General features: G+C 37.4%; 1 protein-coding gene across 1 annotated transcript in view; it reads right to left on the reverse strand.

Moving 5' to 3' along the window:
* The window catches only part of FOLH1B (folate hydrolase 1B), a 66,893-nt gene extending 46,702 nt beyond the window's left edge, over positions 1 to 20,191 (reverse strand). Inside the window, exons 1-5 of the mRNA XM_030333699.1 lie at positions 20,013 to 20,191; positions 17,220 to 17,328; positions 13,032 to 13,217; positions 11,460 to 11,512; positions 5,799 to 5,899 (exon numbers count right to left, since the gene is read on the reverse strand). Of these exons, the coding sequence (XP_030189559.1) occupies positions 5,799 to 5,899; positions 11,460 to 11,512; positions 13,032 to 13,217; positions 17,220 to 17,328; positions 20,013 to 20,130 (567 nt within the window). The 5' untranslated portion in view covers positions 20,131 to 20,191. The remainder of the gene's footprint in view (positions 1 to 5,798; positions 5,900 to 11,459; positions 11,513 to 13,031; positions 13,218 to 17,219; positions 17,329 to 20,012) is intronic.
* Between the last annotated feature and the right edge of the window lie 311 nt (positions 20,192 to 20,502).

The raw sequence follows: 20,502 nt of genomic DNA on the forward strand, positions 1-20,502 counted from the left end.
CTGCATCTGCTTCCTTTCCCTCCCTGACACAGGTACTGATCCCAGAGAATGCTTCTTAATGAATATTTAGCATCCTAATTCCACTTCGGTTTCTGTCACCTAGAATCTGGGAATGCTTGGAAGTCTTTTTCTTGATCACTGCCCAACTTCCTTGATTAAGAATATATATTGTTATGCTCTTTACCTCTATGTGGAATTTAAGAACAAAACAGATGAACATATGGGAAGGGGGTGGGGGAGGAGGGGAAAAGGAGAGAGGGAAATAAACCACAAGAGACTCTTAACCATAGAGAACAAACTGAGGGTTGATGGAGAGAGATTGGTGGAAGATGGGCTATATTGGGTGATGGGTATTAAGAAGGGTCATTTGTTGGGGTGCCTAGGAGGATCAGTTGGTCAAGCACCTGACTCTTGACTTCAGCTTAGGTCATGTCTCATGGTTCCTGGGTTCGAACCAGGGTTTGGGCTCTGCACTTAGCAATGCTAGCAGTGTGGGGCCTGCTTGGATTCTCTTTCTCTCTCCTCTCTCTCTGCCTCCCCTCTGCTTGCTCTCCATCTCTCTCTCACAAATAAATAAATTAATTAAAAAACTTAAGAAGAGGGGCACCTGGGTGGCTCAGTTGGTTAGCATCTGACTTTGGCTCAGGTCATGATCTCACAGTTCATGGATTCGAACCCTGTGTTGGGCTCTGTGCTGACAACTCAGAGCCTGGAGCCTGCTTCGGATTCTGCATCTCCTTCTCTCTCTGTCCCTTCCCCACTCACACTCCGTCTCTCTCTCCCAAAAATAAATAAACATTAACAAAAAATTAGGGATACAGTAAATCCCTGTCCTTGGAGGAACTTACATTTATGTGAAAAGCAGAAAGATAATAATGAATTAAAAAGTAAGTAAATTATATGGTATATTAAAAAGTGATAAGTGCTGTCAAAAATTTTTTCAAAGTTTAAATAGAATAGGCAAACAGTAACTAGTACTTGGGTGGGTGCAATGTTAATAAAAAGAGGAAAGTCTACTGAGAAGGTGACATCTGAATCTTTGCTTCAGTAAAGGGATTACTTTTAGCTCTTGTATTTCTTCTTCAGACAATGCAATATTAATACACTATTAATGATAGCACTGTATGTCTCATTTATAATTGTTAGCCTTCTCTGGAGCTCGCTTTTATTCTGTGAGTATAGAGACATTAACCAATCTGATTTCAGTGAATTTTGTTTTAGTGTCAGTGTCCTACCTGAAATGTATCTCTATTTAATATCACTAACTTTGGGGACACTACTTCCTAAAATGTCTATAAATTGTGGCTATCTTTTGATAAATCTGTAATCCTCACAGAACAAATTATGATGGAGGTGGGATTGGAGAAGATATTGGTTTAAAAATGACAGGACACTTTGAAAATGAACACAAGTGTGATAGATATGTCCTCTGGGCACTTCACAAATGCAAGTTGTCACTGTTATTTAGAAAAAAGCTTTGTTTTCAGACAATGACCTTCTTGTAAAGTTTACACTGTACCATTGTTCTATGACTGGGAATAAATACAATCTTGCACTGTCAGCCTAGAATTTTCTGTGTCTTTCAAGCTTCCATCTTCCTGTTCTTGTTAGCTGAAACAGAACTGGGAGGAAAGACATGTGGCTCCCAAAGTATAGTTGTTAAACCCACAGAATCAAGACCTGGAGTCTTACTGGGAACAAACTATGAAGACCTACCAAAATTCAGCAAGGTGGGAACCAGAACCTGTGTTTTATAAGCCTTCTCAATTATCATGATATGTGCTGAAGTTTGAAAACCAAAAATTAGATTACATATATTTTTAAAGTTTATTTTGAGAGAGACGGTGGGAGTGGGGGAGAAACAGAAAGACAGGCGGAGAGAGAGAATCCCAACCAGGCCCCATGCTGCCAGCAGAGAGCCCAAAATGGGGCATGAACCCAGAAAGGCTCGAGATCATGACCTGAGCCGAAAACCGAGAGTTGGATGCTTAATTGACTGAGCCACCCAGACACCCTTAGATTATATTTTTATTAGACATTGTTAAATTGCTCATTTCAAATAGCCTAAAGCAGAGCCCAGTACTTTACACTCCGGAGAATTCAGATGTAGATCTGAAGATAACTTACAGTGAAAAATATTAAGCCCACATACAGACATACATAATTTTAAAAAGAACTAACATTGCACTAGCTGAGTTACAGGTGGCCCAGTGAAGCACACCAGCCGCAAATTCATCTAATATTTGAACACAAACAAGAATCTCATGCGGAATCAGGGGATCCTTCTAGCTTTCCATTAATCTAGAAGAGTTTAAATCTACTTGAAAGAAATGAGTTAATAATCTCTATGACTCTTAGGAGTAGAATAATTCTGTCAAAGTCCAAAAAGTATTTGGGGATTTTAACTGATTATACATTAAGCCCACATACTAATGTGGGTATAATTTCCTCCTTATAACACTCTGTCTTCTTATCTAGAAACATAATCTGTTTCTTTCTTTTTTTTTTTTTTTTTAATTTTTTTTTTTCAACGTTTATTTATTTTTGGGACAGAGAGAGACAGAGCATGAATGGGGGAGGGGCAGAGAGAGAGGGAGACACAGCATTGGAAACAGGCTCCAGGCTCTGAGCCATCAGCCCAGAGCCCGACGCGGGGCTCGAACTCACGGACCGCGAGATCGTGACCTGGCTGAAGTCGGACGCTTAACCGACTGCGCCACCCAGGCGCCCCTGTTTCTTTTTTTTTAAGTTTACTTTTGAGAGAGAGAGACAGAGAGACAGAGCATGAATGAGAGAGGGGCAGAGAAGGAGACACAGAATCTGAAGCAGGCTCTAGGCTTTGAGCTATCAGCACAGAGCCTGAAGTGGGGCTCAAACTCAGGAACTGCGAGACCTTGACCTGAGCCTAAGTAGAATGCTTAACCAACTCAGCCACCCAGGTGCCCCCATAATCTGTTTCTTTGTACATAGTATTTTCATTGCTCAATAAATTTCAGTGTTTTCGAACTACTTCACACTCACTGAAGACTTTTAAAGTATATTTTATATTTTACGGCTATCTTAAATTAAAAATTTTTGCTATATTTCCTCTTATTATATACTATCTGTCCATATATATTTAACTCCAATCTGATAATATTAATGCTATTTTTAAATAATTATGTATTAGTATTTTTTATATATTCTGGTTATACAGATTTATCACTGTAAATAATGAGGAGAATTAATAAAGAAAACCCAAAGTTTAAAAACATAAGAACAATTGGGCAATATCAAAATTAAAGATATATTTTCAATAAAGGAAAGCTTAGATAACATGAATAGGTGAAAAATTAGAAGATACTTATAATATTTAAACCAATATTGAATAAATAATTAAAATATTTAAGAAATACTTAAATTCAATAAGAAAAGAGGCTGGAAATTCAACAGGAAAAGGAGAAGGCTATACGTAGTCCTTGCACAGAATAAAAACCAGAACAGCTAATAAATAACTATGTATAGAGACAAGCAACCTCACTGGTAATCAGAGAAATGTGAATTAAAATAAATTAAAACACTTAGATGGGCAAAAATTATAAAGTTACATAATTTCAAGTGTTGATGAAAATATATAAAAAAAGGTTGTCAGTGCAAGCAATAAACTGCTACAGTCTGGACGTCGGGAAATTAAATATTCCTATAAAACAGCAATCCCATACCTGGTTTACCATGAACAGAGAAACCCTGGCAAGTCCAAACAGGGACACGTATGAGGTTACTTGTTGCAATACTGTGGTCATGAAGACTTAAAAGTAAAGCAGTGTTGGCAACTAAAAGAATGGGTAAGTTACATGTGGTGTGCAGATATCATGAAATGATAGGCAACAGCAAAAGTGATGAGCTGCTCTGACAAAGCAACAGGGTAGATTTTTTAAAGGACGTTGATTGAAAATAGTAAGAGATGAAGTAAGACCTAAAATATAAAGCTACCTATAGAAATTTAAAGTACATCAAACACAAAATAAAGTCATATGTTTTTAAGAACACTGTGTACATTGCTAAGGACACAAATACACTGGGGGGAGGGGAAAGGAATGAGATCGAGGATAGGGATGAGAGATGAAAGGAAAGGAAAATACATTTAAATTAGGGATCATACATGGGCCCATGATGGTAAGGCGCCTTAACCTGAGGAACAAGTCTTAGTGATGTCAGGACACGTGAGATCTAAAATATACTATCTTGGGGCATTTGTGTGGCTTAGTCGGTTAAGGGTCCGACTTCGGCTCAGGTTATGATCTCACAGTTCATGGGTTCGAGCCCCACATCTGGCTCTGTGCTGACAGCTCAGAGCTTGGAGCATGCTTTGGATTCTGTGTCTCCCTCCCTGGCCCTCCCCTCTCTCGCACTCTCTCTCTCTGTCTCTCAAAAATAAATAAACATTAAAAATAAACTAAAAATAAAATAAAATACACTCTCTCCTCATTTCCAATTGTTAAATGCCACATTTCTATCTCAGGTCAACCAAAAAATAATTACAATTGTATGCATTCTATTTATGTGCCAATTTAGAAAGAATTTTTCTAATATTATACCATTAAGTAAGATGTAAACTATTCATTTGAAATAAGTTTCATGAAATCAATAGAAAATATTCTTTGATTCAAAGCTTGTGTTTTAAATTATAAATAAGCCAGTAAAGCCATACATCTGAAAATAAAAAGAGTATTTTTCTCTCTTATTAAAAAATATGGCACTGTTGCCTGATATTAAATAATCCTTATGTTCTTGGATTAAATCCTCATTGATTGGTGAAGACAGACTTTTAAATGTTCAACTCTAAATACAATTTTTTTACTTAGGATGTTTCCAATAATAGCCAACTCTTACCCTTCTATCGGGTGGTATTTCAATATACCCAACTGTCAATCAGCAACTTCTCGTAAATATACCATATATCCTAGGCATCTCAACCCAGTACATCCAAAATTGAATCTACTTGCTGTCAAATATTATAATGGGAAAGATAATTTTTAAAATATATTAATAAATTATATTCAACTCTTTCAAATTTACCTTTCTTAGCTTTCTTCTAAACAACAAAGTACCACACAAGAATCGGATTGACTGTAGAATTTCAGATGATAGTTAAATACACTGCTTTATTGAGTAGACCACACAAAATTTTCTAGAATGGACATTCAGGCTCCCATTTGAAAATGGCACAATACTCTTATTCAAATTCTTTGAAAACTAATCACTGCCATGCAACAGTAGTAATTAATGTATTTTCATACAATGAAAATTACTTGGCAATAAAAAAGAATGAGCTAAATGCTAAAACGCAGGAATCTCATAGACTCTATGCTTAGTGAAAGAAACTGGACACAAATGATTACATGCTATACAATTCTGTTTAGGTGAATTTTTAGAATAGGCAAAACTAATCAATGGTGGCAAAAACAAATTGAATGACTGACTGTGTCTGTGTAATACCGATTGAGAAAGGTCATAAAGGTACATTCTGAAGTGACTAATATTTTGTGTGTTAAGGGGTTTGGATTACATAGGTATACGCACTTGTCAAAAGTCAGTAAATGTACATTTTGCATTTCTGCATCTCATTGGAGTAAATTTTATCTTTAAAAATGGTCAACAAAACTAATAGTCCTTTTCTTATAAAGAAATTCTAGTTTCTTAACTGTAAAAAAGGGGTAAATTTGGATTATATGAAAAATCTTATAACTGTTTAATTGTTGCCTGCATATATGAGGAATTCTGTTTGTTATTTTTGTTTCATCATATTGCATTTTTACCTCTGGCATTCCCTGCGGGGAGAAGGCATTAAAAGGTGGCACAACGTCTGAAACATTTTCATATCCTGGAGGAGGTGGTTCAAATAATGATGTGTTAAAATCTAGAAAAACAAAATACGATAATCAAAAGTAAATCAGGTAAAGTTTGATTGCTACAAGTCAAACACAAGGAAAAAAATGTGTATATTCTTCCCTTTCAGTATAGGGTTAATCAATCCTTCAGTATTTTGCAAATACATATCAAATATCCAGCACTGTGCTAGAAGTTGTGAGGATTTCATCAGAAAAATAAACTATAGACCCAGAGAGGACCTATAAAGCACCAGGTTTGATTTAGGAGGAAATGTTAATACCCAAATAAAAAGTAGCATTGTATTATAAATTTAGTCCCTTATAACTTGCTAAGATGATTATTTAGCAACAAATTACATACTAAATTTATTTCAATAAAAAAAATACATTCAAGAAGATCCATATCTAGTAGTACCTAGACACACTGAACAACATTCACACTTGAACTAAAAATAAATTATTATGTTTTTAAGCATATCATTGAATTGGGGGGGGAGGAGTAAGGACTACTCAGAAGCAAAAAAGTGGCACATTCCCGGATTTTCAGGATTCTCGGGAATCCTGAGAGGTTGCACTAAAGTTGAATCTAACGGAACCTGGGACCCAAAAAGAGGGGCACACGATGTTTAAAGAAAGTCTAGAGATGGTCCAAATAATAGAGTCTTACAAGAGACCCCTGCATAAAGCTGGGTCTCCAAAACACAACAACCTTCAGGATTGAAGATACACTAGAGATAAACCTGTTGGATGTATATATGAGGACTTGTAAAAGAAGAGAATAGAAAGAATGTGAAGGAGCTAAATTTGAATATATAATGACTAAGAATTTTCCAAACTAATAAAAACTATGAACTCTAGGATTCAGGCTGTCCAATGAATCCTGACCAAGCTAACTAAAAAATAATCTACATCCAGACCCATCATAGTTAAACTGTAATATTCAATATAATACTTAATGTTAAAAGTTGCAAAAGAGAGATCACACAAGATACCCAAACAGCATAAAAATTAGATTGGTAGCTGGTATCTCAATAACGTAATGCATAATGCATAAAACATCTTTCCTTTTGAAAATGAAATGAAAGACATTTTCTACCAAAAAGTAACTGTTTGGAGCCAACAGACATTCACTGAAAACAAAGAAAACTTCTAAAGGTATCATTCAACAAAACAAAGCCTCTAAAAGAAGCTTTTACATGATTCAAAGATTGGTAAGCAAGTTATCGCAAATATATGGAAAAAAATGAATAAATATGGACTGTATGTAATAATAAAAGCAAGTATTATTCAAGTTGAAAAGAATAAGGTTGAATTAGAATTCTGGGTATAAATTGATAGTGCATGACCAAAGTGAAAGTATTCTAAGATGTTTGTATTGTAGAAATATTGATTGAATTATGACATTGTTAAGTAGGGATCAGATGTTTTAGTTTCCAAACTACTAAAAAATAAAACTAATAAGATCAACCACCCAAGACACACACACAAAAAAGGGAAAAACAGTTAGAAATCATCATGACCTAGGACATTCCAGAAAGTTACAGACTTTATCTTACATTTTTAGTATGTACAAGTCTGTATAGTTTTAATCTAGTGGGAACCAGGGAGGGTTCTTTCTTTTTCTAATCCTTATGTTTGGAATGCTTCTCTTTGGTTATTTACTTATTTATTTTTAACAAAGCAGATGTACGGTGTGTGCTTGGGGCAGAAATGGAGCCATACTTTAAGGTTTTGCTGAGTCATTTTGATCTTAGTAAATGTTAAAGTATAGCTTCTCTGGGAGCCCAGAGACAGACCTTACAAACATGAAGGTTTGAAAATTCCCTTTATTTTATCACAACCATAAGTTGAATTATATATTCACTTCTATTTCTTTAAATCACAAGCTTATATTGCCTGTGTTTCAGATTCAGGTGTTCTCTATTGACATTGTGACAGCTCAGCTCTGTTTTTGTCCTTCTGTCCCACCTGCAAATGGTTTTGTACTATCACCATCTCCCAGTGTAGCTTAATTATTGTGACTATTCAGAGCAGAGCAGTGTGGTAAACTGTCAATTTTTGTTCTCCTGCACAACACACACAAGTTCCTCCTTCCACAGGCAACATATAAGACCAGTGTTCTATAGATTCTACCAGAAATGTTTTAAATATATAAACACATTATTTTATTGTGTAGAGATAACATATGATATAGACTGAACTACATACTGCCTTTTTTTTTTAATTTTTTTTTCAACGTTTATTTATTTTTGGGACAGAGAGAGACAGAGCATGAACGGAGGAGGGGCAGAGAGAGAAGGAGACACAGAATCGGAAACAGGCTCCAGGCTCTGAGCCATCAGCCCAGAGCCTGACGCGGGGCTCGAACTCACAGACCGCGAGATCGTGACCTGGCTGAAGTCGGACGCTTAACCGACTGCGCCACCCAGGCGCCCCATACTGCCTTTTTTTTATGTCACAAAAGGTTAATAGAGATTTGTGGACCAAAATTATTTTGGTTATATTCAGAAAACATAATTTGAGGCTATATTAGTGAATTTTGGAAAGAGAACAATGCTCTCTGGTATATAACCTCCTTTTGATAAAGTCACCAAAAAAAGTTGTTTCCTTGACTTTAAAAAATGTCTCCCACTCAGGGGCGCCTGGGTGGCTCAGTTGGTTAAGCATCTGAGTCCAGCTCAGGTCATGATCTCACGGTCTGGTCTGTGAGTTCGAGCCCTGAATCTGGCTCTGTGCCGACAGCTCAAAGCCTGAAGCCTGCTTCAGATTCTGTGTCTCCCTCTCTCTCTCTGCCCCTCCCCTGATCATGCTCTATCTCTCTCTGTCTCAAAAAATAAATTAAAAAACAATTTTTTAAGTGTCTCCTACTTGTTAGAATAACTCATAAACATGGTCTAAAATTCACTTATTTGGTGATGCTGTAAAACTGGAGATTATCATAAAGGCAAATTGAATGAAAACAACTTGAATACTCCACTGGCTGAAAGACTTGCTGATGTAATGACTGTGTTTCTATATGAATTTGTACTGTACTTTATACTACAGTTTCTTTTGTGATCTTGCCCAATGATTCAGATGAGTTTGTACCTTATGTGGCTCATGGAAAAATTATGGGCTATATGGAGAATGCGGGGATTTTTGGAGGGTAGTGGTTGATTTGGCTTCATTTTAGATTGCCTCGGGAGAGGCAGATATTTGGTGCTCTAGTTAGTATAACACAGGTCACTGTGTTAGTCAACACAGGTTCACTCCTGGTCTCCCATTACCCTTTGTTCCACTGCACTGGCCAGGACCTTAATTAAGTACAATGTTGAAAAGTGGTGACAGATATGCTTAACTTGAAGGGGATGTTTTCAGTGTCTCACCATCAATTTTGGTAGTTACAGTGACCTTTATCAGGTAATGTCAACTAACTTCTTTTCCAAGTTTACTAAGAGTTTTTGTCATGAATATATGTTTCATTGTGTTAAATATTTAGGGGGGGATGTCTTTTGAGATAAGTATGTAAGTTTTTCTTTTTCATAATGATAATTATGTTATCTATCTATCTATCTATATATTTATTACACATTTGGCTAGTATTTTTGCAATGTCTTTGTTGGGTTATAATTTCTAGATTATACTTGCCTTAAAAATGAGTTGAATTTTTAATATTCTCTGAAATAAGTTGTGTTGTACTGTATTTAAATGATCTTTACAAAAATGATCTTTCACTTTAATCTTCACACTTAAAAGGAAAACCAGTTGGTCTTGATGCTTGAGTTGTGGGAATTTTTGAATTACGGATTTAATTTCTTTAATGTTCTAAACCTCTTTGGATTTTTAAAAGTGCATTCTTATGTCAATTTTCATGTTTTTTTCCATTTTGCATTTCATCTCAGCTATAAATTGTTGGCATACTTCTTCCTAGTACTTTTTTATCTTTTTGAATTTTGGCAACATCTAGAGATATGCCTCTCTTTTTTACTCCTTATACTATTTATTTATGCATTCCTTGTATTTTTTTTTTTTTCTTATTGATCTTTGTCCTTTGGGGAACATAAGGGGTCAATCAGGTGGATTACCTCATTAGTGCTGACCAGGTAATTCCAAATTGACTAGTCAAAGGCTACATTCCTGGGAGAGGCTGAAACTACTAGGTTAGATATTAAATCTTGGTTTGCTGAAGTGGGGCTTAGTACAATTAACTCCATTTTGGGCCTGTTGTATCTTTTTCTTTAACAGACAAAAATGAATTGAAACACTTATGTAGTAACCCTCTCTATCTCTTAATAAGGTTTTTGACTTTGCCCTAAAATTGACTACAAGATAGACAAGTTTTTTAAGTCAGTATTTGCTTGGTATTTCTTTTTGTTTGTTACTTTCAAACTTGCTGTGATGTTACATTCAAGTCACTCCTTATAAAATAGTACACAGCTGATTTTATTTAGTCTGACATACTATGTTTTTAACCAGTTTTTTCCTTTAAGTTTTTTTCTAATTACTTATATACAGCATTTAAAGCCCTTCTACCTTCTTATTATATGATTAATACTCTTCTTTTTTTCCCCTAATGCTGCTTTTGCTTTTGGCAAGATTGTGTATCCTGCACAGCTGTCTTAACTTGGGCTCAAATAAAACTCTTTTCCTTTTCCTTTAAAAGTTTTTAAAAGGTTTGTTTATTTTGTGTCAACGGTTGAATAGCAACTGCTTCAGGAAAGGGACATAGGGAGGAAGCAAGGCACTTGGAGAAGTCTGTGACTCTTCGTTCAGGGGTACTTGGATGAAAATAAAAAGGAAGATGAACCAATGATATAGCTTTTAAAAAATTAGGAAGCTTTAGGCAGTGTGATATTGTGATTTACAATAAATACATATTTGATCCTCTTTCCTTTTCTGGCACTGAGCTCCTAAAACCTCCTAAAAGGAATTTCCTGATGAGAGCAACAAAGGGTCTATTGTTAGGCTAACGAGGTAACTTTTGACCCCACCTAAGGATGGGGTCAGGTGGGCCAGGAGAACCAACTTTGTGATTAGAGCCTTGGGACTTTCCGTCCCATTGCCCACCTCCCACCAGGGAAGGGAGAGGACCTGGAAGTTGGATCAACCACCAATAGCCAAGATTTAATCATCACACTTATGTAATGAAGCCCATAAAAACTCAAAGGACAGGGTTCAGAGAGCTTCTGGGTTGGTGAACACATGGGAGTGTGGGGAGCCTGGCACTCCTAGAGAAGGCATGAAAGCTCTGTGCTCTTTCCCACATACTGTGCTCTATGCATCTCTTCATCTGGCTATTGCTTCATGTCATTTACTGTCCTTTGTACTAACTCAGTAATCTAAAATGTAAAATGTTTTTATAAATGTTGATTCACTCTAGCAAATTAATCAGACCTGAGGAGGGGATCATGGGAACCTCTGATTTCTCCCAATCTGTCAGAAGTACAGGTAACAACCTGCTTACACTTGGCACCCTGAGTTGGAGGGAGCCTTTGGAACTTCCAGTCTATAGCCAGTAGGTAGGTCAGAAACACAAGTAACAACCCAAGCTTTCAAGTGGCATCCTGAATGAGTGTGGAAGGGGACACTTTTAGAAGACTGACTTCTTACCTATGGAATCTGACACAATCCCCAGGTAAATAGTGTCAGAATTGAATAGAATTCTAGAACAACCCAACTGGTGTCTGAGAATTGCTTATTGAATGCGTGGGGAAAACACTCGCCATCTCAGTAGAAATTGGTCTAGGAACCCAAATGAGAGAGCTGACACCATTCAAGAAAATCTCCGAAATGAAATTTCTACATGATACCTTTATGTTATGTGACAGGCTTGAAGAATTTAATAAATGCTTATAATAGCAAAAACAAATAATGAAATGGAATAATAAAAGCAAAGAAGGAAAAAAGAACTGCAAGTTTGCTATTTTCCTCATTGTATATAGATAATCCCAAATTTGACAGATCAAGACAAAGGTTTAAGTATATGTATATATTTTTTAACATAATATTTTATTTTATCATTAAACAATTTCCCTAAACACACTTTTATAGACTGCCTAGTACTTGATTATATATAGATAGATATGACACCTTATTTAACAAATGTTATGGGACCATATGCTGTACACTGATATCTACACACCTTTTTAAAAATACTTTTTATATTTTGAGATTTATATTTTAAAAAGATAAACTATTAACTAGTATAATTTTAAAAGTAGCTAATATGGAAAATTTTGAATCATGTTAGGAAATTAGCATGGGATTATATGACTGGCTACAAAACTAACAGCATATTAGCCATTAAAAGATTGATTCATTAGTTGATAGAAGGTGATTGACATATTATGAAATTTTTTAAAATCTATACATATTTAAATCACATGACATTTTCAGTTCACTGATCAAGCTGGACATATTTAGAAGGCCCCGCTAAGAAAAGGGCTGAAGGAAACTATCTAGATTAAAAGAGGTTATTTTAGTTAAGATATTGTACCTTTAAAACTAAGGTATGCTAAATAGGATTAAAGGTATGAGTTTTATTTTATAAGCCTTCACATTGAATACATATCACAATGAGATATACCTCAGTTACTTGTATTATCTCTTCTTTCTCAAGTATGTACCCTAACTTGCAAACAAGATTGTATATTCTTTAGATATCCTTCTACAGACTTGCCATCCAAACTCTTCTCCTTCAAATGCCACATCCAAGTTCTGGGCACAGAGCTGAACACATGATCCTAGGAGACATATCATTAAATACCAGTAAAAACCTAATGACTCAAACTGTACACCAGGTGTCCTGAGTTTCCAGATAGCCCCAAACTTATGCAGTTTCTTTTACAGTCTGAACCTATCAAAAATGTGTTTATTTTAGTTGCTTGGAAGTACTAATATATTACTATATATTAGTATGCAATACTAAAAAAACAGGAAATACAACTGTCATCAAGCATTAATTTCTCATAATTTTTCCAACATCACATTAAATTCAAACATCATAGGAAAATAGCTGATACTGGTAATGAGATATGAAAAACATTCACAAGTTTCAATAATATTAATTTCTATCAATAATTAGAGATGGTATAGGGCCATTCTTTCATAAAAGGTACTTGAAAAAAATAGAGATGAGGGTAGTTTCTTATCTCTCCCTTTTTTTTTTTTTTTTTTTTTTACCTCATTCCGTCTTCATCAATTATTGAGATGTAGTTGGGATGAGTCTTATTTGGATAGGACAACAGAACATCATAATGGGCTAACTCAACAGAATCCAGGCCAAATTCTTTCCACTGGGATTCAATTTGCTTTGCAAGCTGAAAGTTTTGTTCTGTTCCTGCTAAATGTGGCATCCGTGTAAAATTACTGGTGAACAAAAATTGAAAGTGGTTAGAAATTAATGTTTAGTCAGCCAGCATCCCAAATGAACAACCAAGTAAGGCAGATTTACATCTAAAAATTGCTTTGAAATGTGATACGTTAAAAAAAAACAAAGCAGCACTATTATTGCATCAAATAGATGCTCAAAGTGTATTTTGAAGGTTTCATTCTGTAATTTGTACTCATTCAAGGAAAAACTGGAGAAACTGATCTTTGTAGAGAATTGTTATGTGTGATCCTTTGGACGTGTCCCCATATAGTAAATGAGGAAAGTATCATATCTTTCCTTAAGACTCATGCATCTTATAACTTTTATGGAATTATTTCTTTATTTCACTGTGTAAAATATATTTGGGAGGTAAAAATTATTTTCCTACAAAATACCAAGCTGTGACGTGCCAAGAATGATTGATAATCACATTATTTTTAAAGACTGAAAGTTAGAGCCAAGTGAGAAACCTTTTGATTAGCAACCTGTATAAAGTACCTTCATTAAGGAATAATCTAAAAATATTTACCCAAGTTCAGACTGAATCTCTTGTACTCCATTCATCATGCATAGTAATACACTTAAAAATCAATGATGATAATTAGCCTGACCAGGAACATCTTTAATTAATAAACTATGCAGCCAAAATTTTAGCCACCAAAAATATTGTCATGAGTTTATTAATCTCTCATTTAATATATCTATAGAGTGGTGCTTTTTGTTTAAATTTTTCTTTTGTGGAAATATGTTGTTTCTCTGAAAATTCAGCTCATTTGTATTTTCATCTTAAACCACTTAAAGGAAAAAAAATCCGTATGACAATGCATCACATATCATAAAAAGATATTTATTTCTAGATCATGAACTTCTTGAGCTTCATGAACTTCTGGTTCTGAATATGTAGGTTTTCCTAAAATTAGCACATGTCCATCCGTATAGTGAGTTAAAAAAAAACAACTAATAAATAGGCAACATGGCTATGATGATTCCACCTTCAAATACTTAATTTTACTGTGTATCTGAATTTTTGACTGAAAAATCAACTGCCAAGAATAACTTCCAATTTTTTTAAAAAAATGGAGTTTTTGTTAATTTTTATAACTCCATTAAAATAATTTAAGTTGTGTTTACAAAGATGGTATTAAAATCCTCATTCAAAAAATGTTTAAGGGCTTAACACCCTAGGGGCCAAAGGTGGGCTGCCCCAAGATGGGCCATTTTGGCATGAAGATTATTCTGAGCTGAAGGCAATCAAGACCCTACAGGCTCAAAAGAAAGTTTTGTCCCTCCCTTAACAACACAGGAGAATCGAAACTGGTGGTCTTTCCCCGAATAAGGGTTACTAGCAGAGACAAATTTGATCTGGGTGATCCCTCTGTATAGGCAGGGCACACATCTATTACCAAACATCTGTTTTTCTCATTGCCCTGTGAAGCACATTTCTTTCACCTGAAGTCTCAGACCCCTGCCCACTTCTTAGTTCAGGGTGACATGTATACTCATTTTGCCCTGCTTTGGAATTTCCATGTCTGTGTGGAATCCCTGTACGTATGCTATTAAATTTGATTTCCTCCTGTTAATCTGTTTGTGTCAATTTGATTCTTAGTCCTGGTAGAAGGACCTTGAAGGGCACAGGTCATTCTTGCTCCCATACAACCTCTTACACAAAGTTTCTAATGCGTATTTACAAAATGTAGTAACAGAAATACACAATCTTAACAGGCAGCTGAGATGTCTCTATATCCCTTCAACGTATACCTGCAGAGAAAAGAGAAAAAGAGCCAGCATGGTGCTATTTTTTCTACATTACACAGATGGCAAACTGTAACATAAGTAAAATGGATGCAGATTCTGCATATTTTCTGAAGTCACAGTGATAACTCTGTCCCTGCATCTAAGAAATGGGGTGTCTGGCTGGCTCCATCAGTAGAGCATGTGACTCTTAATATCGGCATTGTGAGTTCGAGCCCCATGTTGAGGGTAGAGTTTACACACAAAAAAATGTTTTTTAAAAAGAAAAAAGAACAGTTGCCAATGGGGAGTCTTGAACCTGCTCTCCCCACCACCAAGAAAGAGGGAGGGAGGGAGGAGGATGGATTATTATCAGACCTGGCTATTATGAGTGAAATTCCTTGGAACGGTTTTGTCATTACCAACTAGGATACTACACTGTGCTACAAGCAGGGCTAGAACCCACTCATTTGGAGCAAAGCAGATCCTAATGAAGAGTGGAAAAAATCCATTTCCAATGATAATAAATTAACTGCATAAAATCCTACAGGAGTGTATTTGAGGTTTTGCCACTAAATTGTGTAATCCTGGCTAAATCTTCATTTTCTCATCTGTATATGGGGAGAATATTGTTCCCTCCTACTTCCCCAAAGATCTGTGGCTCAGTTAGGTAACTGATATTAACTTCAGCTCTTAATTTTTATTATTTAATCAATTAGAGGTGGTGTTGCAAGTAAGTTGTTGATCCAACTAAAATATCAAGGTTTAATCTCTTTCTTTTGTGCTAATGGTGAAACTCCTTGAGTTGCAAACAGAGGAGCTTGGTCAGGGTCACGGAGGAATATTAAGAAACTGCTTCCATTTTATTTCAGGGTCCAGAGAGAGAAATTAAGGCATTCATTCTTCTTCTTTGCTGGTCAGTCTATGTCACAGGTTAGGAAAGGAAGAAGGAAGCAGCAGTGACAGCAGCTCTGTCTAGGAAGGAGATTGTATTTTGCCGGAGATTGTATTTGTCCTCCCCTTTTATTGTATCTATTATACATAATTATAGTGAAGTAAGTCCAAGAGTCAGAGGAGGAATTTCCACAAAATTTAAGCTTCAGGGTCTCTCACTTGAAATGGCCCTTCCAAACACCTGGAAGGTGCCCTAGCGAATGTTTATTTATGGCTTTAATTCTATTGTAATTAAAACAGACATATGTATGTAGGATCATGTGTGCACACTTATGCTTATTATATGTGTGCACGTAAATATATGTGTATATATACATAACTTCCCTTTATATAAAATCGTAACTTTTATCCACTAAGGAATCCTTCAATCACTAATAGGGACTTCAAGTATTCTGCTTTGAAAAACCTAAGTGTTCTAATCAATTACATACAATCATCCTACACAAGTGTTTTATTTTTAGTTGCTTTGCAAATACTCTTTAAGTTTACTCATTTACATCTTTTGCTTTACACTACAGATAGCTATTTCAGGAACTAGGGAGCTAGTTTGCAAACCCTGTCACATATATGCTCTCTAATCATCCTTGTCACAATAATATCATGGTCCCCACTTTATAGAGGTGGAAATGCGAGCTCAGGAAAGTTAAGTATTCACCCCTAGTGATTTTACTGTCAATAGGCAAAGATGGAATTTAAACTCAAGTATATCCAAGTCCAAAATCCAGATTTATTCTTTTGACTAGAATATAATGTCTTTTAAAACGGCAGTCAGCAAACTATGTTCCCCCGACCAGATCCAGTTAACTTGTTTCTGTACACTCCACAAGCTAAAAATGGTTATTATATTTTAAATAGGTAGTGTATGTGTATGTATATATATATATATATATATATATACACACACATGTGTGTATATGTGTGTTGTGTGTTGTGTGTGTGTGTGTATATATAGCGACCTATAAATTATATGACATTCAAATTATAGTGCCCATAAATAAAGTTTTATTGAAACTGCCATTCTTATTTATGTATTTTCAATGGCTTCTTCTTGCTACAATAGCAGAGCAGAGTAGTTGTGACAGGGGCTGGTCCTTCACAGATAAGTTTGCTGGGTCCTCCTCAAAAATGGCTCTTGTGATACAGTTTAGCTTAAAGTATAATCCTCTCTAAATGAAATATGATATAAGATTTTCAACAAATAAAACTTCTTTTAAAAACTCAGCTCCTATATATGAAATATTGGATCAATATTTCCAAACAGAATAACAATTTTCCAACAAATTATCCATATAAACTCTCAAGTATATGCTTACTATAAGAACCTCTTGATGTTCTCAGCTTTCAATTCATCCAAAAATGCCTTCTTCACATTAGGCTGTGGAACAATCTTAGTAGGTTCACTGGAGGATTTTATAAACCATCCTGTAAAATATATGCAAATATAGGAATGAGACATGAGCTCATTGACAGGACCTACTTTTCCTCATTACTGTATCTATCATGTAAAACACAAATTATCAATGACGTCCAGTCTTCTGGAGTGTAATTTCTCTTGCCCACTTCCACTGGAAAATAATCATGCAAACACTTTGAAAATACAGATCAGTCACAACATATTTTTTAATACAATTTCAATGACGATTATTGCTGTTATTCTTTAAAGAATGTTTTATAAGAAAAGGACTACTAAAATATGTTTCAACTAAGAGGGATAAAGAAAATCTCTTTTTTTTTTTTTTTAAATTTTTTTTTTTCAACGTTTATTTATTTTTGGGACAGAGAGAGACAGAGCATGAACGGGGGAGGGGCAGAGAGAGAGGGAGACACAGAATCGGAAACAGGCTCCAGGCTCTGACCCATCAGCCCAGAGCCTGACGCGGGGCTTGAACTCACGGACCGCGAGATCGTGACCTGGCTGAAGTCGGACGCTTAACCGACTGCGCCACCCAGGCGCCCCAAAGAAAATCTCTTAAAGGTTAAGGAAAAAAAAGAGATCCACCTACTTTCTTCTGAAACCTTCTATTTCAGTGACTGCCCCTGTGCTGAGAATAAGCACTTAGTAAATGTTTATAATGAATTAATTATGAATCTATTTCAAGTACATAAATTATTTTAGTGAAGGAAACTCAGACTTGTCATTTGTTCTGTTTCCCAAACTCAAACAAAATGTATTGAGAGTCTGTGTTTCCAGTTGAAGCAGGCTGGAGACGTTGGACTTTAGAAAGCTACAAGGAAACTACAGTTTAGTTTTCCCAATGGCTTTGCAAGATGCCCACTGCTGAGGGAAATGGGGTATCTTTACAGAGTTTATTTGGAAAAATGATATGATCTTGTCATAAAATGGTTACCAAAATCACCCACCCAGCTTTCTTGGAACTTTCCAGTTACAAATCATATACATACATACACACACCCACATATACATACTGAAATAAATGGTTGGCAACAAATGGAAATTTAATTCCACCGGTACATAAAACAAAAGGACTTGGGTTAGAGTGTGGAATCAGGGAAGTATTCATTGGGGATGAAATGCTTGAATTGAGAGCTGAAAAAAATGAACAAAATGAAGAGGTGGGAGGCCTGTGGGAGAGTGGAGAGCAGAGTCTTAGGGAAAAAATTAACAAGTCCTAATAAAGAACCTATTCAGGGGACGCCTGGATGGCTCAGTCGGTTTATGTGTCCACTTTGGCTCAGGTCATGTTCTCACAGTTCGTGAGTTTGAGCCCTGCATGGGGATCTGTGTTGACAGCTCAGAGCCCTGAGCCCTGTCTCAGATTGTGTCTGCCTCCACTCTCTGCCCCTCCCCCACTCTCTCTCTCCTCAAAAATGAATAAACGTTAAAAAAAAAAGAAAAAAAAATGACCTATTTGGTGTCAGCCACTGAGCAGTGTACACCGGAAGGGGCTGTGGGCAACAGTAGGAAGAATAAGATTGCCACCATGAAAATGCAGTTTTTAATCCCTGTGCCAGCCTTACCACTCTATTCCCAACTCTATTTACAGCTGAGACCATTGAAACTCAACTTGAACTGTGTCCTAATCACTGAGCGCCTATCTCATGCAAACCCACAACAACCCTGGGGGTGGGGGTGGTTACTAACATCCATACGTTAGTTATAAGCAGAGTGAAGCTCAGAAGTCTTAGTCACCCCAGAAGTCACACAGCAAGCCAAAAAGAGTGCTGGATTGAGCCAAGGTTGCTGGTCTATGCCTGGTCTTCTTAATCCCAGAAGGAGAATCCAGAATTCAGAGCAGGGGTGAACGACATTAGGCTAGAACCTGTGCACCAACATCCAATGAGAAAGCATCTCCTCACCAAGAAGGCACTAGGAAAAGTTGCCAACGCCCCAATGCTGGGCTGGAGGGGTCTGGTGCTACTTCATTTGCTATTCCGAATAAATTCCAGAAATTCTCCTCATCATAAAGATTGGAAACGGAGGCGAAGAGAGACATGGTGAACTGTTCAAAGCCACGAAGAAGTACACAGAGTCCAAATGAAAATGTGAGAGTCTGAGCTGGTCTGTGCTGCCCCTAGTTTTTATGGAAGTTGGGCTAAGTCTGCGAATCGGTACCAGAGAACGCCCCAGAACACCTACAGCAAAGATCTGTTCAGAGCGCTGGCAGTAACAGCCAGTTCCCACGTGTTCCCCTAATTACGTAACTCGCAAGGACGACGGTATGAGGACGGAAAAGAGTCCCGTGCAGCAATGCTCAGACGTTTACCTACTGTATACATGAAGCAGCCCGGGCAACACTAAAGAGTCCCTGCCTGCAAAGCTCCCTGGACGACCTGGTTCAACTGCCGCCGCTGACCTGCGGGAGTACGTCGTAAGACTTACCAATTGCTCACAGGGCTCGAGCGGGTGGGACCTGCTGAAGTCCAGTTTCATGGGCTCTGCGCTCCACTCCTTACCCGGGGTGACTGTCCAGAATCCAACCCAGCGCCCCCCCCCAGCTGACTCGCGGGGGCCGGTCCCCACTTTCCGCCCCCCGGAGGGGAACGCGCCACAGGACAGGACCGCGCTCGGCGGGCGGCCCGCGAGTCCCGGGAACCGCGGGGCTGCGCAGTAGGCTCCGGCGCGCGCGAGTCCAGCCCGCCCGTACCGAAGAGGAAGCCGACGATCAAGAGGCCGGCGGCCAGCGCCAGCGCCCCGACGCACAGCCAGCGCGGGCGGCGCCAAGCCGCAAAGCTCGAGTCGGCTTCGTGAAGGGGATTCCACATCTCGGCGCGGGCGGCGGGGCCTCCCCAGACCTGCGCCTCTGCTGTGGTCCCGCTGCAGCCTCGCGGCGGGACGGAGGACTCCTCGGGCCAGGGAACGCCTCCGGGCTACTGCAGGCTGGCTCCGCTAGCGGTCCGGGGCTCCGGTTTCCCCGCCCCAAAGCAGCGCTAGCTCACTCCGAGCCAATCAGCTCCCTGAGTTTTTGCAAAGTGCCAACACCCGCAGTCCAGCCACGTGAAGCTGAACAGTTACGACTTGTGAACTTTTCTGTACGCCTATATACAGTAATTAAAACCTTCCTTAAAAAGATAAAGGCAGAGCAGCATCGCATTTTGTATTTCTTAAAGTATCTTGTGTGTATGCATAGAAAAATG

Source organism: Lynx canadensis, chromosome D1 (assembly GCF_007474595.2).
Source record: "Lynx canadensis isolate LIC74 chromosome D1, mLynCan4.pri.v2, whole genome shotgun sequence".
Taxonomy (NCBI): Eukaryota; Metazoa; Chordata; class Mammalia; order Carnivora; family Felidae; genus Lynx; species Lynx canadensis.